The 27,979-nt window shown below is 38.2% G+C and overlaps 1 protein-coding gene across 2 annotated transcripts; it reads right to left on the minus strand.

Moving 5' to 3' along the window:
* Positions 1-57: 57 nt before the first annotated feature.
* On the minus strand, positions 58-27,967 carry MOB1A (MOB kinase activator 1A). Of its 2 annotated transcripts, none has more exons than XM_045549893.1 (6): positions 27,663-27,967; positions 23,790-23,956; positions 18,303-18,396; positions 16,098-16,231; positions 10,097-10,260; positions 58-3,812 (listed from the first exon to the last, which is right to left on the minus strand). In XM_045549893.1, the coding sequence occupies exons 1-6, from the start codon at positions 27,674-27,676 to the stop codon at positions 3,735-3,737; spliced, it is 651 nt and encodes a 216-aa protein (XP_045405849.1). In that variant the 5' UTR covers positions 27,677-27,967; the 3' UTR covers positions 58-3,734. The 2 variants fall into 2 exon arrangements, with proteins under 2 accessions (XP_045405849.1, XP_045405850.1); XM_045549894.1 differs by having other exon boundaries at positions 23,790-23,953; positions 27,663-27,881.
* Positions 27,968-27,979: the final 12 nt, after the last annotated feature.

Below are 27,979 nucleotides of genomic sequence, written 5' to 3' on the forward strand. Positions count from 1 at the left end.
CCACATTTAAATAGAAAGAAGTGTGTTGAGACACAAACATTAATCAGTCATTTTTTCCTTTCAATATATTTTATTCTGATGAAGTTACAAAAGTAGATACAAAATACTTTTTTTTTAAAGTACAGTTAACTGACTTAGAAAAATAGATAAAGCCCCTAAAGGTTTAAAAATACAACATAAATTTTTTATGTAAAGAATATTTAAAAATATTTTAGATGGTAACCAAGACTAACTTATGCAAATTATTTCTGATGTAGACCAAACAGAATGTTGTTCTATAATAAGTCTATAGCAAACTGGTAATCCATCTAGATTTACAGAATACTTGTTTGGAATACCATCTGATAATGAGAGAAATCTGAAGTGAATTTCAATGCAGTTGCATCAGTAAAATTACTGTTACCACACGTAGTATTGTCCCCCAAAGCCTTTTATAGTACTGAATCAAAACTGAATGCAAAATAGAATGACCAAAGGACTAATATTTTCCCTCTTTGCCAGAATTCTACAATAGTAGAAACTGAATCCACTTACTGAACTGACTGATCTCAGGAGGAAATAATTTACCTGTTGAAGGTGCTCAATGTTTGGTGTCCAGGCCGGCATTATTCAGGCCAGGGTTTCATACTAACAGGAGACAGCCTCCTATGACAAGGCAGCAGTAGCACCAGCACCAGCACCATCACTGGGGCTGCTTAGAAACAACTTTCTAGGACTCATATTCTTTGGGCCCAATTTGTTGACGCTTATGAGGTAATGATGTCATGTTTGAGAAGCTCTAATTCTAGTATAATCTCATTGCTCAGAGAGAAGGCCAACAGTATAATCAGAAAACTACAACATTTGCAAAAGTTAGTATCACCACCAGGATTGTTTCTCTTGCCTACTAGAAACACTTATCTTTGTTATCAAAATCATGGTGAATACAGATTTGCATTTCTCAAGTAAGCAACTACGTGAGTTAGGGCTCTACAAATCTAAGATGAAAGGAAATACTTTGTTAGACGGCAGCCCTGTAACATCACTTTATTCACAATCTGAAAAAGAATAAAGGATACATTTGGCTGCCAATACAAAAACTGTAGTTTAGGAAGGTTTGAATATTTAAACAAAAATCTGTACATCATTGCCCAAGGTTTTTAAAATGCCTGAAAATTAAAGCACCATAGGATCAACTGCCTAATTTAGCAGGCACTCTCCACCCCGTGATTGTAATCATGTATGAGGAGCAGAGGGCAGACACTGAGAGGAGCTGACTTCTGATTAGGACGGCAAGAGGGGCGAGTGCTGTGGAACAGCAGATCCTGGCCATGGGGAGAGAGCAATCAAAGGTGAGCAGTCAACGAGATTGATTTCTTCAAACTCTTGTCGAAGGTTGGCCCTCTAGCCAAGTCAGAAAGGCACCATCCTCTTTCTACTCTCTCCCCTTCCTCCAATTCTTTTCTTGCCCTCTACTCCCTGGCCTTAGAAGTAAACTAATAATATTAACACTAATGTTTAGGTGCATTGTTGCTTAAATCAGATTGGTGTGGGAACTTGATAATGTTTTTATTTTTTTAAAAACGACATTCTGAGTCTCAAAATAGCAACAAGTTTTTGATTTATGTCCCATTTATAAGCTGCCTTTTTTACTACTGTCCTAGCATATGATCATCTTTGGTTCGTTTTGGAACTTAGTCATGAAGGGAGGGTTTCCATCACTGAAACTAAATGGAGAAAAGTGAGAACTCTTTTGTTTGAGGATATCTGAAATATTAGAAATGATGATGAAAGTACAACCCTAGTTGAGAAAAATAATTTCGTTCCTTGTAGACTTAAAAAAAAAAAAAGTAAAGCCAACAGCGTGAAGCTGAGAGGCAGTTACATTCTAGGTGGCATCTAGAAATCTGCTTTCTTGTTCGCAAATCATCAACATAGAGAAATGGCTGGATTCTGGACCTGCGGATAAGCTTAAAACATGGATTTTGGAATGTTTCATAGAGGGCTTTTCTCTTTTTTTCGTAAGTGACTATCCCACTCTTTATAATTCCTCAGTGGTGTATGGGGTTCAGCCTAAATTAGATTAAATGTTTTATTTCTCTTAAAGTTCTGTATATATTTCAGAATTTATTGAAACTGAGTTATTAAAAATGGAGTTTCTAAGCAATTCTTTTCTTTATAGTCTAGTGGAATAAAACAAAATGAAACAAAAATCTTATCAAACTTAACCTTTATCAAAGCCATCAAGGAGGCTGTTGAGTACTTTGCAAAAACCACAGCTCTGAAACACAGAATGTTCATGAACTTAAAGCTTTGCCAGTCTGGCAAGTCTTCCAGAATACTTACTGTGCCTCAGTACATTTAAATAGCCAGCAAGCGTTTACTAAATCTAAGGAACCAAATGAAAAATAGATGTTTTCTTCACTAAAGGGAAAAATTCTTTTATCCCAATAGAAATAGAACAATTCCAAGTTTTGATACAAAAACAATTAAAATAGGATAAAGCCCTTATGGGAGGGAGCTCAACCTATCTTTTGAATATTAACAGAATGAAGTAAGATTTTTTTTTTTACTTATTCCTCCCATTTTGTCTCCTATAAACACACACACACACACACACACACACACACACACACACTCTCTCTCTCTCTCTCTCTCTCTCTAAAAAATACATAGCACACCAAAACTTTAGCTGTGTTATAAAATGTGTACACCTTCAAGGTTTCTTACTGTGGTTCTCCTTAAGTCTTATCCTTATTGGGCTAAAGTTTGTGCATTTTTCCACTACTTTTAACTAAGGCTCAAGTCACAATAAAAACATAGAAATAACTTTTTAATAAAACAAAATAATCAAGTACTCTCAGTACTTTGTTCCATTCTCTTATCCAGAATTTCAAAGCCTCTGGGGAAAAAAAAAAGAATGAAAATAGTGGCTTTGAGGCCTAAAGTTTGCCAATATTTGGGAGGAAGTTTTCTTTTTCACAGCCAGAAGCTACATATTAAATTAACTTGAATGAAGCCTTTCAAAATAAAAACCTGTAAGATTTTTAGAAGCCATAAAAAAATTATTTCTGATACATACATTCCTAATAATTTAGATAGATGTGAATAAAATTCCAAATAAAGATTAAAAAATAAAGTCACTTTAAAAATAACTTTGGTTACTCTCATTCCACATATGCCACATAATGATTTAAACTGCAATTATGGATTTTGAAAAAATATACATATATCTTATCCATAAAAACACTAGTATACAAACTTCAAACTAAAAGGTTATCCAAAGTGACACAAACATTCTAAATCTTAAGGAGTCTTGAAAATACCTTTTCTATCTGCAAAATAAAATTGATCTGATTGTGTTATTAGGAAATTTGTTCTGGAAACTTACTAATAAATTATTGGTGGAAATTCTTAATGTCCATTATGCCATCACCTGAAACAGACTCAAATCATTTTCTTGAGTAAAAGAATCATAAGTAAACTTAAACTACAGGCTAATCATCACATATTACAACCAAATGACTCTGACGATAACAGGAGTGGTCACACAGTACACCTCAGATTTGGCCGTGTCCTTAAAGGTCTCACTCTGAAGCTATTAGGCCAACCTACCTTTGGGACAATTTTATCAGTAGACAATGTATCTTTTTATCCTGTTTTCTTAAAGTTTGTATCATTATTCTATAACAGATAGCAATGAAATAGCTCTAGCAGGAGATGAAGCAAGAGGGTAACTGTTCTGGAAGAAACATTTATCTGTCTTTGGATCCAAGTTTCTCAATTAATTCCTGAAGAGGTGCCAACTCACGCCTATCAATCAGATTAAATTCCTAAAAAGAGAAGAAAAATAAAATTTAAAAATTGATCTAAAAAATTAAAACTCCAATGTCTTTTAGAGCTGAGATTCCCAGTCTAGTTTTCTGAAACCCAAAAGAATGATGAAATAATTTCTGTGAAAATTTAAAAATAGGATTGTTTTTACTTTCTTTTTAAAAATATTGGTGTGATATTGTGATGTATATATTTGGTTGTCCCAGGTTCCTAACATACAGTTCCTAAAATCCTTGGAATCTCCAGTGTCTTTTGTATGCTAATGAGATGACTGGTAGCTGGGGACCCCTAGAGAGCTTCAGGATGGGAGCTGGTCACTGGAAAGACCAAAACACAAACCAAGTATCTGCTGCCTTCAGGAAACTCACTTAACCGGCAAAGATGCATTTAGACTGAACATAAAAGGATGGAAATTGACATTTCAAGCAAACGGTAGCCAAAAGAAAGCTGGTGTGGCAGTTTTAATTTCCAATAACTTAGTCTTTAAACCAACAAAAGTAATAAAAGACAAAGACGGTTACTACATACTGGTGAAAGGCACAATTCAACAAGAAGACATAACCATACTTAATATATATGCACCCAACCTAGGCGCACCCAGATTCATAAAGCAAACCCTACTTGATCTAAACCAAATGATAGACAACAACACTTTAATAGTTGGAGACTTTAACACCCCACTGACAGCACAGGACAGATCCTCCAAGCAGAAAATAAGCAAAGAAATAGTAGACTTAAACAGAATGCTAGAACAAATGGGCCTGACTGACATCTACAGGACATTCTACCCAAAATTCACTGAATATACATTCTTCTCATCAGCTCACGGGACATTCTCTAAGATTGACCATATCCTAGGACATAAAGCATGTCTTAAAAAATTTAAAAAAATAGAAATCATACCATGCATCTTCTCAGATCACAATGGAATAAAAGTAATAATGAACCCTAACGGGAACTCTCATTCCTACTCAAAGTCATGGAAGCTAAACAACCTTCTCCTGAATAACAATTTTGTAAAGGAAGAAATTAAGTCAGAAATCAAAACATTCTTTGAATTAAATGACAAAGGTGACAAAACTTATCAAAATCTATGGGATGCAGCTAAAGCAGTCCTGAGAGGAAAATTCATTTCCATAAATGCCTATTTAAAAAAGACAGACAACTTACAGATAGACAACTTATTGAATAGACTCAAAGAACTGGAGAAAGAAGAACAGACTGACCCCAAACCCAGCAGAAGGCGAGAAATTATTAAGATCAAATCAGAATTAAATGAAAAGGACAACAAAAATACTATAAGGGAAATTAATAAAACAAAAACTTGGTTCTTTGAAAAGATAAATAAAATAGACACACCACTGGCTAGACCAACCAAGAGCAGAAAAGAAAAATCTTTAATAACTTCCATCAGGAACATGAAAGGAGAAATCACAACCGATGCCACAGAGATACATGACATCATCTATGAATATTACAAAAATCTTTATGCACACAAATTGGAAAATGAGGAGGAAATGGACAAATTTTTAGAAACACACAGCCTTCCCAAGCTCAATCAGGAAGAAATAGAATTCTTGAATAGACCAATATCAAGAACTGAAATTGAAACAGCAATAAAAAACCTTCCCAAAAAGAAAAGCCCTGGTCCAGATGGGTTCACACCTGAATTTTACCACACATACAAAGATGAACTGGTGCCCATCCTATGTAAACCATTCTTCAATATTGAGAAGGATGGAATTCTCCCCAACACATTTTACCAAGCCAATATAACACTGATACCAAAACCAGGAAAGGATGCAACAAAAAAAGAAAACTACAGACCAATTTCTCTCATGAACGTAGATGCAAAAATTCTCAATAAAATCCTAGCACATCGTATCCAAGTGCTTATTAAAAAAATAATTCATCACGACCAAGTAGGCTTCATCCCAGAGATGCAGGGGTGGTTCAACATACGAAAATCTATAAATGTAATTAACCACATAAATAGAAGCAAAAATAAAGACCATATGATCCTCTCAATAGATGCAGAAAAAGCATTTGACAAAATTCAACACCCTTTTATGATAAGAACACTTAACAAAATAGGCATAAATGGGACCTACCTAAAAATGATACAAGCCATATATGACAAACCCACAGCCAACATCATACTGAACGGGGAAAAATTGAAAGCATTCCCACTCAGAACTGGAACCAGACAAGGCTGCCCACTGTCCCCATTACTTTTCAACATAGTATTGGAAGTCCTTGCGAGAGCTATCAGACAAGAGAGCAGAATCAAGGGTGTCCAAATACGGACAGAAGAGATCAAACTCTCACTCTTCACTGATGACATGATGTTGTATCTGGAAAACCCCAAGGACTCAACCAAGAGACTCCTGGAATTAATTAATGAATTCAGTAAAGTCTCAGGTTACAAAATCAATACACACAAATCAGAGGCATTCATATATGCCAATAACATTCAATCAGAGAACCAAATTAAGGACTCAATACCTTTCAAAATAGCAACAAAGAAAATAAAATATCTAGGAATATATTTAACTAAAGAGGTAAAGGACCTCTATAAAGAGAACTATGAAACGCTAAGGAAGGAAATTGCAGAACACGTAAATAAGTGGAAATCCATACCATGCTCATGGATTGGAAGAATTAACATTGTTAAAATGTCTATACTACCCAAAGTAATCTATAGATTCAATGCAATTCCTATTAAATTATCAACATCATTTTTCACAGATTTAGAAAAAATAATTATACACTTTGTATGGAATCAGAGAAGACCCCGTATAGCAAAAGCAATCTTAAGCAATAAAAACAAAATGGGAGGTATTGATTTGCCAGACTTCAAACTATACTACAAAGCTGTGGTTCCTAAAACTGCCTGGTATTGGCACAAGGGCAGGGACACAGACCAGTGGAACAGAACAGAAAACCCAAATATAAAACCATCCTCATATAACCATCTAATCTTTGACAAAGCAGACAAAAACATACTCTGGGGACAAGAGTCCCTATTCAATAAATGGTGCTGGGAAAACTGGATAGCCACATGTAGAAGACTGAAACAGGACCCACAGATTTCACCTCTCACAAAAATCAAATCACGGTGGATAACAGATTTAAACCTTAAATGGGAAACGATTAGAATTCTAGAAGAAAATGTAGGAAAGACTCTTACAGACATTGGTCTAGGCAAAGAATTTATGAAGAAAACCCCTAAGGCAATCACAGCAACAACAAAAATAAATGAATAGGACCTGATTAAATTAAAAAGCTTCTGCACAGCCAAAGAAACAGTCACGAGAATAAACAGACAGCCTACAGAATGGGAAAAAATTTTCGCATACTACACATCAAAGACTGATAACAAGAATCTATTTAGAACTCAGGAAAATCAGCAAGAAAAAATCAAACAATCCTATCAAAAAATGGGCAAATGACATGAATAGAAATTTTTCAAAAGAAGATATAAGAATGGCTAAAAAACATATGAAAAAATGCTCAACATCCCTAATCATCAGGGAAATGCAAATCAAAACCACAATGAGATACCACTTAACTCCGGTGAGAATGGCCTTTATCAAAAAATCCCAAAACAACACATGTTGGCGTGGATGCGGAGAGACAGGAACACTCATACACTGCTGGTGGGAATGCAAACTAGTGCAACCCCTATGGAAAGCAATATGGAGATACCTTAAACAGATTCAAGTAGACCTACCATTTGATCCTGCAATCCCATTATTGGGCATATACCCAGAAGAACAAAAGTCATTCTTTAACAAAGACACCTGTACCCAAATGTTTACAGCAGCACAATTCACAATCGCAAAGATGTGGAAACAACCCAAGTGCCCATCAATCCACGAATGGATTAGTAAACTGTGGTATATGTATACCATGGAGTACTACTCAGCTATAAGAAATAACGATGATACGACATCTCTTTGGTTCTCCTGGAGAGAGCTGGAACCCATTATATTAAGTGAAGTATCCAAAGAATGGAAAACCAAGCATCACATGTACTCACCAGAAAACTGGTTTCCCTGATCATCACCTAAATGCACATCGGGGAAGGATACCAATTGGCTATCAGACTGAGATGAGGGGGTGGGGGGAGGGGATGGGTGTATGCCTACATGATGAGTGCGTTGCACACCCTCTGGGGAATGGTCATGCTTGAAGGTGCAGACTCGGGGAGGTGGGGGGGGAGGGGATGGAGGTATGACTACATGATGAGTGCCAGGCACACTGTCTGGGGAATGGACACGCTTGGGACTCTGACTCAGGGGGATGGGCGGGACATGGACAATGTATATGACCTGAACTTATGTACCCCCATGATGAGCTGAAATTAAAAAAAAAAAAAAATATTGGTGTGATATTGTGATGTATATATTTGGTTGTCCCAGGTTCCTAACATACAGTTCCTAAAATCCTTGGAATCTCCAGTGTCTTTTGTATGCTAATGAGATGACTGGTAGCTGGGGACCCCTAGAGAGCTTCAGGATGGGGGCTGGTCACTGGAAAGACCAAAGCTTGATTAGAGGGTTGGGACATTCAGCCCCACCACCCCACCTCTGGGAGAGGGAGAGGGGCTAATTGATGAGTTGATCACCAATGGCCAATGATATAATCAATCATAGCCAAGTAATGAAGCTTCCACAAAAACCCAGAAGAACAGGGTTCAGAGAGCTTCCAGATAGCTGAACAGGTAGAGGTTCCTGAAGGGTGATGAGCCTGGAGAAGGCATAAAGCTCTGCACCCCTTCTCTCATATCTGGGCCTATGCATCTCTTCCATCTGGCTGTTTATCTGTATCATTTGTAATATCCTTCATAATAAACCAGTAAATGTAAGTAAATGTTTCCCTGAGTTCTATCAGCCACTCTAGCAAATTAATTGAACCCAAGGAGGGGGCTGTGGGAACCCTGATTTATAGCCGATCAGTCAGAGGGATAGGAGACAACCTATTATTTTTGACAGGTGTCTGAAGTAGGGGGCAGGCTAGTGGGACTGAGCTCTCAACTTGTGGGATCTAACACTACCTCTAGGTAGACAGTATGAGAATTGAAATGAATTAGCCATCTGATATCCAATGTAGAACTGACTGCTTGCTTGGTGTGTGTGTGTGAAAATCCCCACACATACGGTCACAGAAGCATTCTGTTTTGAGAGTATAGCAGGAGAAACTGAGTTCGTTTTTTCCTATATCCTTATAATAGAGGACTTATTACATAAGCAACTCTAGGTATAAGTATGATCTTGACTGTGTTAAAGATTAAAATCAAAACTATATATGGGCTGGGCGTGGTGCCTTATACTTGTAATCCTAGAACTTTGGGAGGCTGAGGGGGGAAGATTGCTTGAGGCCAGGAGTTCGAGACCAGCAAGACCCCATCTCTACAAAAAATGGAAAAATTAGCCAAGTGTGGTGGTGCACCTAAAGTCCCAGGTACTCAGGAGGCTGATGCAGGATCGCTTGAGCTCAGGAGTTTGAGGTTGCCGTGAGCTATGACACCACTGCACTCTAGCTCAGGCGACCTAGCAGAAACCCTGTCTCAGAAAAAAAAAACAAACCAAAAAACCGAACAAAACCCTGTATATATTTGAATTTACATAGAAATTACTTGAAAACTACAAACTGAACCTTTGATAGCGGCCACCTCTAGAGCAGTGGACCTTTTATACACACTTGTACTTACATATATGTGTGCGTGTGTGTTTGTGTGTGTGTAAGCTATGCAGCGATCTTAGAAGGAAGATCACGAAGAGCACAGCACATTCTCCTTTGTGTGGTACACAGAACTATAATACACAATATATATTATAAAGCTACCAGGTTTTTCTACCCTAAAACAGTATCTAGACAGATATATTTTGCATATTGAATTATGTATTTCTAAAGTTAGGCTGAAGAAGTCCCAATTAATTCTTTGATATCTTTTTCAAACAATGTGAATTATTTTGATTTTAAAAAGTTCCAATGTTATGTAAGTGCCCATAAGGCGACAGGCCATGTCCCTGAATGATAAATGTCCTAACCAGAGACCTGGGGAAGCCAGAGGAGGAAGGCCTAAATGGGGGTGATGCCTTTTACGCTGCTGCACACATTAATGAAGTAACAATGGGGAAAAAAGAACAAAACAGAAGAGAAATGCCTGCTTGTACTTAGCTATACATCTATAAATAAGACATACATACCCCTCTCTATTAAAGTTATGAATCCAGATAAGTCTGTCAAATGACAAAGAAATCGTGGTTCAACTTACCTGAACAAAGAAAATAAAGTGCTTAAAGGAGGTGTTGAGGTGAGCCTCCTCTTGCAGCTGCATCACAGAATCAAAGTGCTGATGATAAATATGGGCATAAACCCTGAACAGACGCTTTAGAATGGTCTTTGCCACAGACATAAAGTTTCTGGGAAATGGGACACCTGTAATCAAATATACATAAAGTAATGTATCGATTAGCCTTTTATCTGACTGAACAGCAGAAAGTTTAGACACGGCGATGAGCAACTGCAACACATAAACACACACATTCACAAAGACACACAAGCCTACTTCTGCATATTTTTTAAAAGGCAAGGGAGGCCAGGCAGGGTGGTTCACCCCTGTAATCCCAGCACTTTGGGAGGCCGAGACAGGATCACTTGAGGCCAGGAATTCAAGACCAGCCTGGCCAACACAACAGGACCCTATGTCTATAAAAAAAAATTAAAAAATTAGCTGTAGCTAGGCACTCTAGCCTGGGCCACAAAGCAAGACCCCATCTCTTAAAAAAAAAAGAAAGAAAAAAGGGCAAGGGAAAAAAACCCCAAACTGAAGTATATCCTCACATACCATACTTTTTCTGATTGCCTTAGAATGGTAGGCAAAGACATCAAATTATATGAGATGCTGTTGAATGAATTAGAAAAAGTAAAAATAATGTATTTGTAATCAAAATACTTACTTTTGCATTTAATTTTAAGAAGAAACTCTCTAATAGTAAACAACTAAAATTATTTCTATTTGAACATTCATTCACTTTTTCTAATTTGTAACTCTTTTAAAAAATTATGCACATACTCTCTCATTGAGGACTAGACATTTTGCTAAGGAAAAGACAGACATACTTTGAGTAATTATAATCTACACACAAAAAAATGTATTTATTTTATCTTCTGACTACTCTGGAAAGCCAAAATTTCTTTCTCGAACTGGTAATCCCAGCTTTTTATTTTATTAAAGTGCTATTTTCATTTTCCTATAGCCTAAAAAGGGGGTATGCTTCCTGAAGGGAGAAGGGGGGAACCTCCTCATGTTTCAAAGAAAAACACCTTTATAGAAAAGAACTGGCGGAGGGTTTGGGACCCTCTCCAAGCCGTGGAGATGGGGATCCAACTGGTTACCTTCCTGAAAATTTTTGTTGACAACTTCGAAGTCTCTTAAAAAAGAGGGACAGGACAAAGAAAATACAATTGGCACTGACTATAGTAAATACGTAAGAAGGCATCTGCTTCCAAAATAACCTAGATTAGTTGGCCTTAAAGGCCTGTTCCAAAAGACTACTCCTTTTTCCCTTTTTTTAGAGATGGGGTCTCACTCTGTCACCCAGGCTGGAGTGTAGTGGCTATTCACAGGCAAGATCATAGCTCACCACAGCTTCAAACTCCTGAGTTCAAGTAATCCTCCTGCCTCACTCTCCTTAGTAGCTGGGATTACAAGCATCAGTTGCCACAATGCTACTTTTTTTTTTTTTTTTTTGAGACAGAGTCTCGCTCTGTTGCCCTGGCTAGAGTGCCGTGGCATCTGCCTAGCTCACAGGAACCTCAAACTCCTGGACTCAAGCAATCCTCCTGCCTCAGCCTCCCAAGTAGCTGGGACTACAGGCATGCACCACCATGCCCAGCTAATTTTTTCTATATATGTTTTTAGTTGTCCATATAATTTCTATTTTTAGTAGAGACAGGGTCTCGCTCTTACTCAGGCTGGTCTCGAACTCCTGACCTCGAGCTATCCTCCCGCCTCGGCCTCCCAGCGTGCTAGGATTACAGGCATGAACCACTGCGCCTGGCCCCACAATGCAACTCTTAAAATACATTCTTTTTTCAATCTTTCAGAAAACAAGGGCTTAAAACATTCTTTCCCTGCATCTTTTCCCTTTCTCCTCAGCTAGTCCTTAATAGCCTGAAGTTTAGTATATTTTGCTGATTTTTGTGGTTATCCACCCCTACCCCTGCCCCTAAGCCTTGGCTAAGTTGACTTTTCAAACACTATCCTGGAACTTATGGGCATGTTTTTCTGGGCAGAATCTTGTATCTACCTTCCACTGATAAGGTATCAGTGCCTTCTTTTGAAAAGGTAGATTTTAAAATCAAACCCCTTCTCTCTCAGAATGAACAAATGGGCATCTTGTTAATAAAAGGAACATTAATAACTTGGATCCATTAGTAAAAACATTAATAATAAACAGTTCTGCCCAGTAAGAATAAATAACTGACAAAAGTAAGATGTAGATAATAGCCTAAAGGGGGCGAGGCGGGGAGGATTCCAGAACATCAGAATGAATTATTAAAGAATGGGAAGCTGAGAAAAGAGGACAAGGGCAAAAGAATTCTTTATCTTCCATAAGGAGACTTTAATGAGTAAAGAAATAAGTAATTTATTTTAATCAAAGTACTTTCCAAGCTGAATTAACAGATATATTCAAGCACAGTCAATATACAATAAAGGATCTGTGAGAAAGGAAATAAAAGGTTTAATAACAGAATGGAAAAACTGACCAACCGCAAACAGATCAAGTGTAACAACTTGATATAAATTTTTCTCCTGAAAGAGCCTCTATCTGGACTGCAATAAGGCATATGTTGCTCATAAGACATCCTTAAATTGAAAATGACCTGGACTGATCTCCTCCATGCATACTGATGCCCAACTCATAATCAAAATATTAACAAATAAGAAATACTCTTCCAGCAGGGAATTTTTTAAAAGAAATGAAGAAAACTTTATGGTCTTCAACAACAGATACTAGAGAAGTATCTGATAAAACTCAACAACCATTCTTAATTTTAAAAAATTGTCGGCCGGGCGCGGTGGCTCACGCCTGTAATCCTAGCCCTCTGGGAGGCCGAGGCGGGTGGATTGCTCGAGGTCAGGAGTTCAAGACCAGCCTGAGCGAGACCCTGTCTCTACTAAAAATAGAAATAAATTATCTGGACAACTAAAAGTATATATAGAAAAAATTACCCGGGCATGGTGGCGCATGCCTGTAGTCCCAGCTACTCGGGAGGCTGAGGCAGGAGGATCGCTTAAGCCCAGGAGTTTGAGGTTGCTGTGAGCTAGGCTGACGCCATGGCACTCACTCTAGCCCGGGCAACAAAGTGAGACTCTGTCTCAAAAAAAAAAAAAAAAAAAAAAATTGTCTAACAGACATGGATGGCCACTGCATTAAAACGATATTTTAAAAATCCATACACCTCTAACCAAAAGCAAGATTGCTGCTTAATGTAGAAATATTAGAAGTACCTGCATAACAGTAAGGAAGCAAGAAAAGGATGTCTGCTGGTTATGGTTATAATTAACCATTACCCAACACTGCTCTGGAAACACTAATCAGTGCAATTAGATAAGCGTAAAACAAAAAGAACACATACCAGAAAAAAAGTGTCAAAATTAATATTATCTTAACAGGGTGGGGTTGTACACTTAAACTCAAAGAACCAACCAACAACTAACAGAAACAGACTCTGATGGTTAAGTATATGAAAATCAATAGCTTTCCCATATACCAAATAATAACCAGTTGGAAACCAGATTATCAATCAAAAACATAAAATGCCTAGAATAAACTTAAAGGATTAACATAAACCACAAAATTTTACAAGAGGAATAAGACTTAAATAAAAGATATAAATAAATGAACAGTATCTCAGCTAGGCACAGTGGCTCCTCCCTGTAGTCCCAGCTAGGCAGGAGGATAGCTTGAGGCCAAGAGTTTAAGATCAGCCTAGACAACATAGCGAGACCTGTCTCTAAAAAAATGAATGAATGACATCTTGTTCTTAGCTAGGAAGACTCAGTATTATAAAGAAAATAAGAATCCCTATATTAATCTACAAAAATTCAATGAAATCATAACTAAAATCTAAATTTTATTTTACCTTAACACAATGATTTTAAGTTATTAGGAAGACCAAGTATCCCAGAATACCTGTGATTGTTCTGAAAAAGAAGAGCAAGGAAGGGAGGCTAGCCCTACAAGATATTAAAAGATAGCCACAGTAACTAAAACAGTATGGAATTTCCACGGGAACATATAAAGAGATTAAAACACCCCAAATATATGGCAATTTGTTGTGCACATAAGATAATCAGGGGAGAAAAGGCAAATGTGTTTAATAAATAGTATTGGGACAAACTGGTAGCATTTGTATTTGGAAAAAAAACTTAAAGTAGCATTCAGAAAAAAACAGCCAGGCATGGTGTAATCCCAGCACTTTGGGAGGCCAAGGCAGGAGGATCACCGGAGGCCACGAGTTCAAGACTGGGCAACACAGCGAGATCCAGTCTCTACCAAAATAATTTTTTTTTTTTTTTTTTTTTTTTTGAGACAGAGTCTCACTTTGTTGCCCGGGCTAGAGTGAGTGCCGTGGCATCAGCCTAGCTCACAGCAACCTCAGACTCCTGGGCTTAAGCGATCCTACTGCCTCAGCCTCCCGAGTAGCTGGGACTACAGGCATGAGCCACCATGCCCGGCTAATTTTTTTTTTTTGTATATATATTTTTTTTAGTTGGCCAGATAATTTCTTTCTGTTTTTAGTAGAGACGGGGTCTCACTCTTGTTCAGGCTGGTCTCGAACTCCTGACCTCGAGCGATCCACCTGCCTCGGCCTCCCAGAGCTAGGATTACAGGCGTGAGCCACCGCGCCCGGCCTCTACCAAAATAATTTTAAAAAAACTTAGCCAGGCACAGTGGCGCATACTTGTAGTCCTAGCTACTTGGGAGGCTGAGGTGGGAGGATCAATTTGAGCCTAGGAGTTGGAGGCTGCAGCAAGCCATGATTTCGCCACTGTACTCCAGCCTAGGTGACAGAGCCAGACCCTCTCTCTGAAAAAAGAAAAACAACAACAACAAAAAAACTACTCAACAGCCAAAGATTTAAATGTAAAAACAAAACCACAAAAGTACTAAATGAAAACATGAATAAATGTTTTTATAACCTCAAAGTAGGGAAAGCCTTTCTAATCACTGCATTAAAATCTGGTCATAAAGGAAATGATTAATAGGACAAAATAATAAGGTTATACATAGCAAAATTACCCCATGAACAAAATAAGACAAAAGGCAACCTAGAGAAAATACATACAACATGTATGACAAAGAACTAACATTCTTAACATAGAAATGGACAAAGGATATAAACAGAAAATATACAATGATAATCAGTAAACCAAAAAATGCTCAATCTCATCAATATTTTTAAGAAGTACATTAAAACAGAAACTTAGAAACAAAAAATTAGCCAGGCAACTAAAAAATACAAAAGAAAAAATTCACCGGGGATGCCTGTAGTCTCAGCTACTTGGGAGGCTGAGGCAGGAGGATTGCTTAAGCGCAGGAGTTTGAGGTTGCTGTGAGCTAGGCTGGCACCATAGCACTCTAGCCCAGGCAACAGAGCAAGACTCTGTCTCAGAAAAAAAGTAACAAAAACACAGAAATTTATTTAACCAAATTAGAAAAGATTTAAAAAACGAATAACCACTGTTGGTGAAGAGATACAAGCAGACACACACATGGCTGGAGAAAGTATACACTGGTACAAACTTTTTGGAGGAGAATCTGGCAGTCTATTAAATTTTTAAAAAGTTAACAGTGTTGGCCGGGCACGGTGGCTCACGCCTGTAATCCTAGGACTCTGGGAGGCCGAGGCGGGTGGATCGCTCGAGGTCAGGAGTTTGAGACCAGCCTGAGCAAGAGTGAGACCCCGTCTCTACTAAAAATAGAAATAAATTATCTGGCCAACTAAAAATATATATACAAAAAATTAGCCGGGCATGGTGGCGCATGTCTGTAGTCCCAGCTACTCGAGAGGCTGAGACAGTAGGATCGCTTAAGCCCAAGAGTTTGAGGTTGCTGTGAGCTAGGCTGACGCCACGGCACTCACTCTAGCCCAGGCAACAGAGTGAGACTCTGTCTCAAAAAAAAAAAAAAAAAAAGTTAACAGTGTTAAAAACAACACATTTATCATTCAAAACGAAAAATACTTCTACAACATTAACTCACCAATCTTAGAAGGAAAAAGAGTTTCATCATCAAGCTGATCCTGAACCCAAGTCATCAAATAGTCAATGTATTTTGGAGCAGAACATTTGATTGGCTTTTTAATATTAGTGCCATCTGCCCAATGATATTCATATCTGGAAGAGAAAAATGTTTTACTGATAAAGTTTTCAAAAACATTAGCAAATGTACAACTTGTAATCAAAGCAGGTTCACATTTTGTCAATAGAAGTTATACGTAACTTTAATAAGTTACCTAAAGTTATAGTAAAGATTACTGTGAGTTCCTTACAGAATTATTCTGAAATGTGATGGCTGTAACTGGAAGAGAAAAGGGAAATAATGTGGCAGCTAGTAGTGCCAGAACAGATGTTTTATAAACAACATAGCCCTGGGAAAGACAAAGGAATTGCCTTCCTGTCTGTAAGGCAGAAGAGTGCTGAGCACCGCGCAAGGAGCTGATGGATTCATCATATTCTGAGATCCTTGGCCATCAAGTTATTATCATCAATGGAACCAAGATTACAAAACACAGTTTCATGAGTAGGGTGTTAGAGAAATGCCCTTAGACATGCATCCCTCCGACCTTTGCTGAGCTACACAAATTAGCAAGATTTATGTAAAACTTCACTGTGTAAAGCATTTAAGCCATAGATAAGTTTAATTTTCCTATTTATTTTCTTTTAAAGGTTGAGGAATAAAACTTAATTCAAGATAAAATAAAAAAATTCCTCCTAAAATATTATAATAAAAATAGGACTGTAAACTCATTAGGGATCTTTTTTCCTCTATACCTGTAGCAAAGTCAGAAAGGTAAATCTTTTCTAAGAGGCAAACATCTTGATACCATCTATCATCACATAAAATCAGCCAATTTATTATAAAAGACTGGAAGGAAACACACGAAAAATTAATCCTATTATATCTTAACATGAGTGATAAATCCATTTCTTTTTTTTTTTCTTTTTTTGTTTTTTGGGCCTCAATCTTGGAAAGAGTTCCATTTCTTTTTCAGTATTTCTTGAAATTTATTACAGTCAAAATATTTTTAATCTTTAAGCCAGATAATTACTTCTAAATTAACAATAAATGTGAGTAAAAAATAATCAAATATTAAAAAGCCAACTGGGCCGGGCGCAGTGGCTCATGCCTGTAATCCTAGCACTCTGGGAGGCCGAGGTGGGTGGATCGCTCGAGGTCAGGAGTTCAAGACCAGCCTGAGCAATAGTGAGACCCCGTCTCTATTAAAAAATAGAAATCATCTGGCCAACTAAAAATATATATAGAAAAAAATTAGCCGGGCATGGTGGCGCATGCCTGTAGCCCCAGCTACTTGGGTGGCTGAGGCAGTAGGATCACTTGAGCCCAGGAGTTTGAGGTTGCTGTGAGCCAGGCTGACGCCACGGCACTCACTCTAGCCCGGGCAACAGAGCGAGACTCTGTCTCAAAAAAAAAAAAAAAAAAAAAGCCAACTGAAGACTCTTCCAAGAAATTCATTTAAAAGCTAGAAACAGAGGCCGGGCGCGGTGGCTCAAGCCTGTAATCCTAGCACTTGGGAGGCCGAGGCGGGCGGATTGTGTGAGCTCAGGAGTTCGAGACCAGCCTGAGCAAGAACGAGACCCCGTCTCTACTAAAAAATAGAAAGAAACTATATGGACAGCTAAAAATATATATATAGAAAAAAAATTAGCCGGGCATGGTGGCACATGCCTGTAGTCCCAGCAACTCAGGAGGCTGAGGCAGTAGGATCGCTTAAGCCCAGGAGTTTGAGGTTGCTGTGAGCTAGGCTGACGCCACGGCACTCACTCTAGCCCGGGCAACAGAGTGACACTCTGTCTCAAAAAAAAAAAAAAAAAAAAAAAAAAAAAAGCTAGAAACAGGAACCATAAATGTTAACAAAATTGAAAAAAACAGAATTTTTGTGATACAAGATAAACATAACTCAAATTTCTACACTTTTACTCCTATAATAGAACACTCAGACTTACTATGATACAATATAAAAATCAAAACACTGAGCACCCACATACCAAAGTATTTAATAATTAAAAACCTGTAAGTGAGCATTCAAGAACTAGTAAAATTGATTTGCCTTTATACAAGCAAACAGATAATAAAAATAAAGTCTTTATTATTTGATTTATATCAATTAGCAATAAAGCAAAAGTAATCCAAACACCTATATATTATAATAAGCAGTATATGTACCTTGGACCTGCAGACATGACTGGACAGCTTGCTTCAGTGCAGAATTCAGTAATAGTTCCATATAACATGTTGATCTGGTTGAAGAAATCCACAGCTACAGAGATAACAGAATTGTATTAAAATGTCTGTGTAAACACAAAATGCAAGAGACCTCTCAGTTGAAGGAAAAATGGATGATGCACTTAAGTTCTTGGCGGAACCCTAGGGAGATTCAATAATCTAATGATACTGTAAATTCTAAATTTTCACACCTAAAAAAAGTTAACTTTTAATATACTAAGCTTTTAATCAGCATATAACAGCAGGAAAATAAAATACTGGAGATAATTCTAACTTAATGATTACTATGACATCATTAGATATACAATATAATTATATCCAATGAAATGAAAAATCCATAGCTTCTTACCAATCTGGACCAGACAATACCATGTGTATTAAGAAAGAGAAAAGAAGTGTTTTGGAATATACTGAGAGAGATGTATCCAGCTGTATCAACAGGCATTTAAAATATCTAATTCATCATAAACATCTGAGGCCTATGGACATAAAAAAGGGACTTCAGATTAAAGTCCCTTGCCCTGGAGTCTCCAGCTAACAGAAGCGACAAAATTAAAAGAGAGGAATACGCCAGGTGTGGTGGCTCACGCCTGTAATCCTAGCACTCCGGGAAGCCGAGGCTGGCGGATCGTTTGAGCTCAGGAGTTCGAGACCAGCCTGAGCAAGAGCAAGAGCGAGACCCTGGTCTCTACTAAAAAAAAAAAATAGAAAGAAATTAGCTGGACAACTAAAAATATATAGAAAAAAATTAGCCAGGCATGGTGGTGCATGCCTGTAGTCCCAGCTACTTGGGAGGTTGAGGCAGTAGGATTGCTTGAGCCCAGGAGTTTGAGGTTGCTGTGACCTAGGCTGACGCCACAGCACTCCAGCCTGGGCAACAGAGCGAGACTCTCTCTCAAAAAAAGAAAAAAAAAGAGAGAGGGGAATAATATAAGATATAAGACAGGATTCAAAGGCCAACAATAAGTGCTGGAGAGTTCAGATAAAAGGCAACGTCACAAAGAATTGAAGTAGACAGGGAGTAATTTCTGAACAAGCTTCAGCTAGATCTGGAAGAAAATGAAAGAGGAAAGGGGTGAGGAATAAAATTAACTGTGTGAAGTATATGGCAAAGAGAACCATATGAGCCTTGGAAAGTTTTAAAAAATATTTTAGTTCCTCTCCATAGGAGTATCTGAAAATCAAGGGCTTTTCCAAGTTTCATAAAAAAACAAATAAATTTGTAAAAAATTCCATCTTGTCAAAAGGAATTTTATACAAAACTCCCTCACTTACAATCCTTCCTCTTAATAAGTCATGTTTCTAAGAAAGTAACACTTAGGCATTCAATATTCACTCAAAACAAGTGTGCCCAGGCCGGGTGCGGTGGCTCACGCCTGTAATCCTAGCACTCTGGGAGGCTGAGGTGGGCGGATTGTTTGAGCTCAGGAGTTCGAGACCAGCCTGAGCAAGAGCAAGAACCCATCTCTACTAAAAATAGAAAGAAACTAGCTGGACAACTAAAAATATATCGAAAAAATTAGCCAAGTATGGTAGCACATGCCTATAGTCCCAGCTACTTGGGAGGTTGAGGCAAAAGGATTGCTTGAGCCCAGGAGTTTGAGGTTGCTGTGAGCTGGGCTGACACCACAGCTAGCCTGGGCAACAGAGTGAGACTCTGTCTCAAAAAAAAAAAGTGTGCCCAGATGATAGCTGAATTGGTCTAAAGTAGCTATTCTCAAAATGCAGTCCAGGAATCCCGTTTCAGGGAGATCTGTGAGATCAAAACTATTTTAATTGCTTTTTTCACTCTTTCTCTTAAGAGGGTACAGTGTAGTTTTCCAGAGGCTCCATGATGTCACAACAGATTCAATGGAGAAGAAAATATGAGAAACCAGCTGTCTATTAAGCTGGCCATTAAATAAGATTCACAAAATATAAAACCATGCCATACTTCTCCCTAAAATTGTTTCAGAAAATAGCCATTTTTCATAAAAACATATTTATGTTAACATGTAATGGGTTTATTATTACTTCTAAATAAATTTTACAAAAGGGCCAAGTGCAGTGGCTCACACCTGTAATCCCAGCATTTTGGGAGACTGAGGCAGAAGGACTGCTTGAGGCTAGGAGTTTGAGACCAGTCTGGGCAACACAATGAGACCCTGTCTCTGAAAAAAAAATATAAAAAAACTTAGCCAGGCATGTGGCAAGGGGGTAAAAAAAAACTCAATTAAAAAATGGGGGTGCATACACACACATACACACACACACAAATGGGCATAGATACCTCACCAAAAAATGCAGATGGCATATAAATATACGAAAAGATGCTCCACATCATATCATCAGGGAAATGCAAATTAAAACAATATAATACCACCACATACTTATTAGAATGGCCAAAATCCAGAACACTGACAACACCAAACACTGGTGAGAATGTGGAGCAATAAGAATTATCATTATTCACTGCTAGTAGGAATCCAAAATGGTACGGTCACTCCAGAAGATGGGTTGGTGGTTTCTTACAAAACTAAATACACTGTTACCATATAATCTGGCAATTGTGCTCCTTGGAATTTACCCCAAAGGAGTTGAAAATGTATGTCTACACAAAACCTGCACATGTATGTTGTTTACAGCAGTTTTATTCATAATTGCCAAACCTTAGAAGCAACCAAAGGACACTAAATGTCCTTTAGTAGGTAAATGAATGAACTCTGATACATTCAGAAAATGGAATATTCAGGGCTAAAATAAAATGAACTATCAAGCCATAAAAAGTTATGGAGGAAACTTAAATGTTTATTACCTATAATGTATAATTATTACTGTATAATGTATAAAGGAAGACAGTCTGAAAAGCTTATATACTATATGATTCCAACTATATGACATTCTAGAAAAAGCAAAACTATAGAGACAGTTAAAAAGATGGGTTGTTGCCAGAGGTTAAAGAGAAGAAAGGAATGAACAGGCAGAGCACAGAGGATTTTTAGGGCAGTGAAACTACTTTATGATGATATTGTAATGGTGGATATATGTCATTATATAAATCTGTCCAAACCCATAGAATGTACAACACTAAGAGTAAACCCTAATGTAAACTTTGGACTTTGAGTGATTCAAAAAAAAGAAAACACAACTAGACACTGGACATATATACTCACCTATGGAATAGTCTAACAAACAAAATCAAACCTTAATTTACTTTTTGGTTGTTGATTATTTTTTTGAGATAAGATCTTGCTCTGTTGCTGGGGCTGGAGGGTAGTGGTGTCATCATAGCTCACTGCAACCTCAAACTCCTGGGCTCAAGCAATCCTCCTGCCTTAGCCTTCTGAGTGCCTGGAACTACAGGCTTGCGCCACCATGCCCAGCTATTGTTTTTTGTTTTTTTTTTTTTTTGTAGAGACAGGGTCTTACTAGGTTGCTCAGGCTGGTCTCCAACTCCTGGGCTCAAATGATTCTCCCATCTCAGATTCCCAAGTGCTGGGATTACAGGCATGAGCCACCACACCTGGCCTCAAACCTGAATTTAATCAAGGCTCTGCACTAACATGGTAGCCACTAGCCAAGTATGGCTACTTAAAATTTATTTGAAATTGAGCTCCTCAGTCATACCTGCCACATTTCAAGTGCTACATGACCACAGTGAAGGTACAGAACATTTTCATGATTGCAGAAAATTCTATTGGACAGTGCTACTCTAGATCTAATGTTTATAGGAAATAAGAGGAACAGAATATGATAATGGACACCTTGGAGATACAATCACCAAAATTCATACTGTGGAAAACAACCTGGTTTCTTCAACAATAAAATTCCAAGGAAAAAAGACTGCAATGAGGGAAACCTTTGGATTAAGAAATTCAGGAAACATACACTCAAGCCTTGCTGGATCCTGATTTAAAACAAGTATAAATTGAAAAAAAAGGGTGGGGTGGCATGGGCAATATACATAACCTAAACTTTTGTACCCCCATAATATGCTGAAATAAAAAATAAAAAAAAAAACCTAAAAAACCTAAAAAAAAAAAAAAAAAAAAGAAAGAAACATTTATAGGACAGTCAGGGAAAATGTGAACACTGACTAGATATTTGGTAAGATTAAAGGATGGTGGTATTGTTCTTAACTTTAAAAATAGTTCTTAACTCTAAGAGATACTTACTGAAATATTTATAGATGAAATAACATGTCTGGGATTTGCTTCAAAATAATCAGGATGGAATATATAAGCAGCACAGCTGGCCACAAATTGATTATATATTGAAGCTGGATAATGGATACCTGGGAATTCACTGTACTAGTTTCTCTACATTTATATGTTTGAAATTCTCCATTAAAAAGTTTTAAAAATTCTTGGAACATCTGAAATTCCTAATTTTATCACCCAGTACTGAACTCACCTCAGAAATGAGAGACTCTCACATTCAAATCTCTAGCCTTAGCATATCATTCCATGTCATGCCCTCATTCTCTCTTTTTTTTTTTTTTTTTGAGACAGAGTCTCACTCTGTTGCCCGGGCTAGAGTGCCATGGTGTCAGCCTAGCTCACAGCAACCTCAAACTCCTGGGCTCAAGCGATCTTCCTGCCTCAGCCTCCCAAGTAGCTGGGACTACAGGATGCGCCACCATACCTGGCTAATTTTTTTCTCTATATATTTTTAGTTGTCCAGATAATTTCTTTCTATATTTTTAGTAGAGATGGGCTCTCACTCTTGCTCAGGCTGGTCTCGAACTCCCTGAGCTTAAGCAATTCTCCTGGCTTGGCCTCCCAGAGTGCTAGGATTACAGGCATGAACCACCGTGCCCAGCCCTCTCATTCTCTTGAACTCAGAGTAACTTGTAGCTCATAGATCCCTCCATTTTCTTCCACTCTCTCAATTTCCTTCTGACTACTCCTAAGTTACAACAATCAACTGACTCGCCATATGAACTGCAATTGACTTTTCTGTATATGTCCGCTGATGAGTACTGCTGGGGGTAGGAGCAGAAGTGTGCAGATGGATTCCCTACAATGTCATGGCCCACCACAGGTAAAACTCTTTGTATTTATCAATCGTTTATTTGACCTTAACTCAGCTCTTCCTACTATTCTGCTAAGAAATCACCCAAAAGAACTCATCACTGCTCTTCTAAGTCTCTGTATTCAGCCACACAGTTACCACCAAGAATGCTGAAGAGAATATAGTTTGGGATGTATTTGTACTTACGTGTTTCTTTACCGATAATCTGTCACACTGCGACAGTTATTTCTGTGAAAGAAAATTCGTTAACAGAAAGATTTTAGCAAAATCTTTCTATAAACCAGCAAAATTGAATGTTATTAAAAACTTACTGCTACATGCAGATGCCAAAGTGGGATAAAAGTAAAATACAAAAGAAAAATTTAAAAAAAAAGTAAAAGAAGAAAATTATTATTAAAAAAACCCAAAACTTACTGTTAACAGCAATCCATTCATTGAGGTCCTCTCCTTCTGGCAACATAACAGCTTGTCTCAGATTCCCACTCCCTAGAGTTGCTTCTGCATGTTTTAAGAGTTCATACTGATGAGATCCTTCAGGGATATTCTTCTTTGGTTTGAATGTTTTAGAAGAGCGGCTGCTGCTGTTAGGGTAAAAAGTATATGAATTTTTAGGACTGGAAGTAGAATGGCATAATTTTAGGCATATAAATTACTCTGTAAAATAAAATAAAAAATACTCCCTGAAAAATGCCAGGATGGCAGAGGGTGATGATGATCACAATGAAAGAATGTTTTATATTTTTTCCTGTGCCTAAAAACAGGATTAGCAGCACAATTTCACAAATAAGGCAATTTTACTATGATCCATGAAGAAGTCTGATGCAGAGGATACTGTAACTAAAGAAAAAAACCTGGATTTTATCCTGAGCGCTCATGATTGGAAATAATAAAAAGAAAAGAAAAAAAAAATTAAAAAAATAAAAACCTGGATTTTAGTCCTTGATATGAAGCTAACTCTGTGACTGCCTGAAAAAAGGTAAGTTTTTATTCCTGTCTCATATTACCCATAAGGTAATCTTTTTAACATGACACAAAATCCAGAAACCTTAAAGAAAAAATAGACTCATTTCAAATCATAACAATTAAAAACTTTCAAAACAGACCAAAAAGAAACAAAAAAGTACTTGCAACATATATTACAAAGGATTAATTGGATAATAAAGGGCTTCTATTAATTTGTTAAGAATATAAGGAACCCTTTAGAAAAACAGGCTAAGGAGATGAAAAGGCAATTCGGAAGAAGTACATGACCACTGGGCAAGTGAAAACCTGTTCAATTAGAGTAAGATTTATTTTTCCCTAATTTGAGAGTCAAAAGTTAAGATGATTACATTATTAAGAGTAGACAAGGGTGCAGAGAAATTAGTACTTTAATAAATTACTGGTGGGCCAGGAGTGGTGGCTCACACCTGTAAGTAATCCTAGCACTCTGGGAGGCCGAGGTGGGCGGAGCGTTTGAGCTCAGGAGTTTGAGACCAGCCTGAGCAAGAGCAAGACCCCGTCTCTACTAAAAATAGAAAGAAATTATATGGACAACTAAAAATATAGAAAAATACAGAAAAAATTAGCCAGGCATGGTGGCACATGCCTGTAGTCTCAGCTACTCGGGAGGCTGAGACAGGAGGATCGCTTGAGCCCAGAAGTTTGAGGTTGCTGTGAGCTAGGCTGACGCCACGGCACTCTAGCCTGGGCAACAGACCAAGACTCTGTCTCAAAAAAAAAAAAAATTACTGGTGAAAGTGTACAGTGTATTATGTTTTGGTAGGGCAATATGACAGTATCTATTAACTGAAAAGTTCCTCAAGCCACCTATTCCACTTCTAGGTTTCTCCTCTAGATATGGATAAGGATTTGTTTTCCAAGATTGTTTTTAATAGTGAAAAGCCTGGAAACAATTCTAAAGTTAGTCAGCAGAGGAATGAATAAACTATGGTACATCCACAGTATGGAATACTGTATAGGAGTTAAGAAAAACAAGATAGAGTACATGTATTTACATGAAAGATCTCAATACGTGGTTAAGTTTTGTAAATGCATACAAAGTATCAGAAACTAAACACATCAAAACTGGGGATTACTTTTAGGAAGGGGAAGGGAATACACCTGTGGACTTTTACTTTACTTGAGTAATTTAAGTTTTAAATAAAGCTGATTAGGAAGTAAAAAAAAATTATGAAAACACTAAAAACCAAATATGGTAAGTTTTTAACATGACAAAAAACTACATTTAACAAGGAAGTACTGAATTAGAAGGAATGGCCCTATACAAATATAAATAAGAAGCTGTAATTGAAAACAAGCTAAATATGGAAAATATGAAATGATTCCTCTAGATTCAATATGATCTTCATCTAAATTAAGACTTTTGTACTTCAAATAATACCACGACAGTGAAAACAATCCATAGAATGTAAGAAAATATTTGCAAATCACAGATGTGATAAGGGACTTGTATACAGAATTTATAAAGAACTCTTGCAACTCAAAAACAAAAAGGCAACCCAATTTAAAAATGGGCAAAGGATATGAACAGACTGGAGTCCAAAGTTCAAATGGCCAATATGCACATGAAAATATGCTCAACATCATTGGTCATTAGGGAAATGCAAATAAAAATCAAGAGATACCACTTCACACCCATTTAGGAAGACTATCATAAAAAAGACAGATTGGGGGCCTTCATGCTTGTAATCCCAGCATTTTGGGAGGCCACGGTGGGAGGATCCCTTGAGGCCAGGAGTTCAAGACCAATTTGGGCAACATAGTGAGACCTCCATTTCTACAGAAAATTCTTTTTAAAAATTAGCCTGGCATGGGGGCATGTGCCTATACTCCTAGCTACTCCAGAGGCTGAGGCAGCAGGATTACTTGAGCCTAGGAGTTCAAGGTTACAGTGAGCTATGATCTCGCCACTCCACTCCAGCCTGAACAACAGAGTGAGACCATGTCTCAAAAAATAAAAAACACAGAAAATTAACAAGTGCTATCAAGAGTGTGGGGAATTTGGAACCCTCATACAGTGCTGGAGGACACGAACAATGGTTCAGTACTTTGAAAATTTGGCAGTTCCTCAAAAGGTTAAACACAGTTACCATATAAACCAGCAATTCCACTCCTACGTATATGTCCAAGAGATATGAACACATAACATCCACACCAAAAACCTGTAAACACATGTTCGTAGCAGCATTACTTCTAATGGCCAAAAAATGAAAACAACTCAAGCATCCATCAACAAGACAAAGTTTAATAAAAGAAAGGAAGTCTCACATTTAGGTCCAAAAAGCCAACTGTGTATCCACAAATAAAGTACTACCTAAATAACAAATCATGAGAAAGACTGGGGGCAGGGGAGGAACACTTCTATTAATATTAAAATTTGTAATTAAATCATACAGACTTTTTGACGTGGTAATATTTCAGAGACTATACCCTTAAGAAAATAACCCAAAGGAAGAAAAATGAGATTTGGATAAAGATACACTCAGTAGTGCTATTTTATAATAGTAAAATACTAGAAAGAATCCAAATGTCTCATAATAAGAAGTGAGTAAACTCTGGTTATGAAACACTGTGTAATTTAAAAATGTCAAGCATGTGGACTATGTACATAACTAAAAGTGAATCATTATTCAATCACATAACACACATTTAAGCAATATACAAGCCACCTGAGAATAACAAAATCAAAGAATTTAAAAACTTTAGCCTCATTTGCGCCCAAGCGTTATCTCTAAAATGAAATTCTACCGAGGACAAGAGAAGTTAGCTAACTTATACAAATTCACAAAACCGGTAAGAGGACGGAATCAGACCCGGACAGAATGGTCTGGCTGCGAGGCCCGCATCTTAACTTCAAGGTTCTCAAACTGCGGCACTCAACATTCTCCTGGGACGGCATTTAATATGGACAATAATAAAACCGGACATGAGATGGAGTAAAAGACTAAGTCCGCACGGACCGGCACTAGAGGCTCGAGACTTACCGAAACGGGGAGCCCAGGGCTCCGCCCCCACATCGTCTCTCCGCCCTCGGGGGCGCTCGGGCGGAAAAGTTTGCAGGCGCGGCCGACCTTGGGGCCTTTCTACTCCCCAGCGTCTCGCTCCGCTTCCTTTGCCTCTACCTTCCTCTCCGTCATCCTCGCCCAACTTCCTGGCCATCCCGAGGACCCGAGCAGAAGCAAAGCAAACGCCAGGCACTCTGACCCCGGCCCTCGCCTCAGGCCCCGCTGGCCCCCTCCCCATCTCCGCCCTCAGCCCTGGAGCCCTCGGCCCGGCCCCACTCACAAGAGGAAGCTCATCTTCGGTCCTCACAGGGAAGGCGAGGGGCCGCTGGCCCCCACCCCCGTCAGGATTCGGAGCCGGCGAGAGGGAGCGGACGGTCCTCAGCTCGCTGACAGCGGAAGCTGGGCCGCCGCCGTTCCGAGCTGGAGCTTGAGCCGCTACCAGGCCGTGCACTCCGCGGCGTCCGCTGTGCTCGCCTCCCCCACCTCACAAACCCGAAATGCGGAACCAGCAAAATCTCGCGAGCTAAGGTTTCGCCCCGCCTAGCCGAGAAGGTCTCGGCGCACGCGGCTTCGCTCCGCCCCCTCCCGGAGCTCAGC

Source organism: Lemur catta, chromosome 4 (genome assembly GCF_020740605.2).
Source record: "Lemur catta isolate mLemCat1 chromosome 4, mLemCat1.pri, whole genome shotgun sequence".
NCBI classification, from domain to species: domain Eukaryota; kingdom Metazoa; phylum Chordata; class Mammalia; order Primates; family Lemuridae; genus Lemur; species Lemur catta.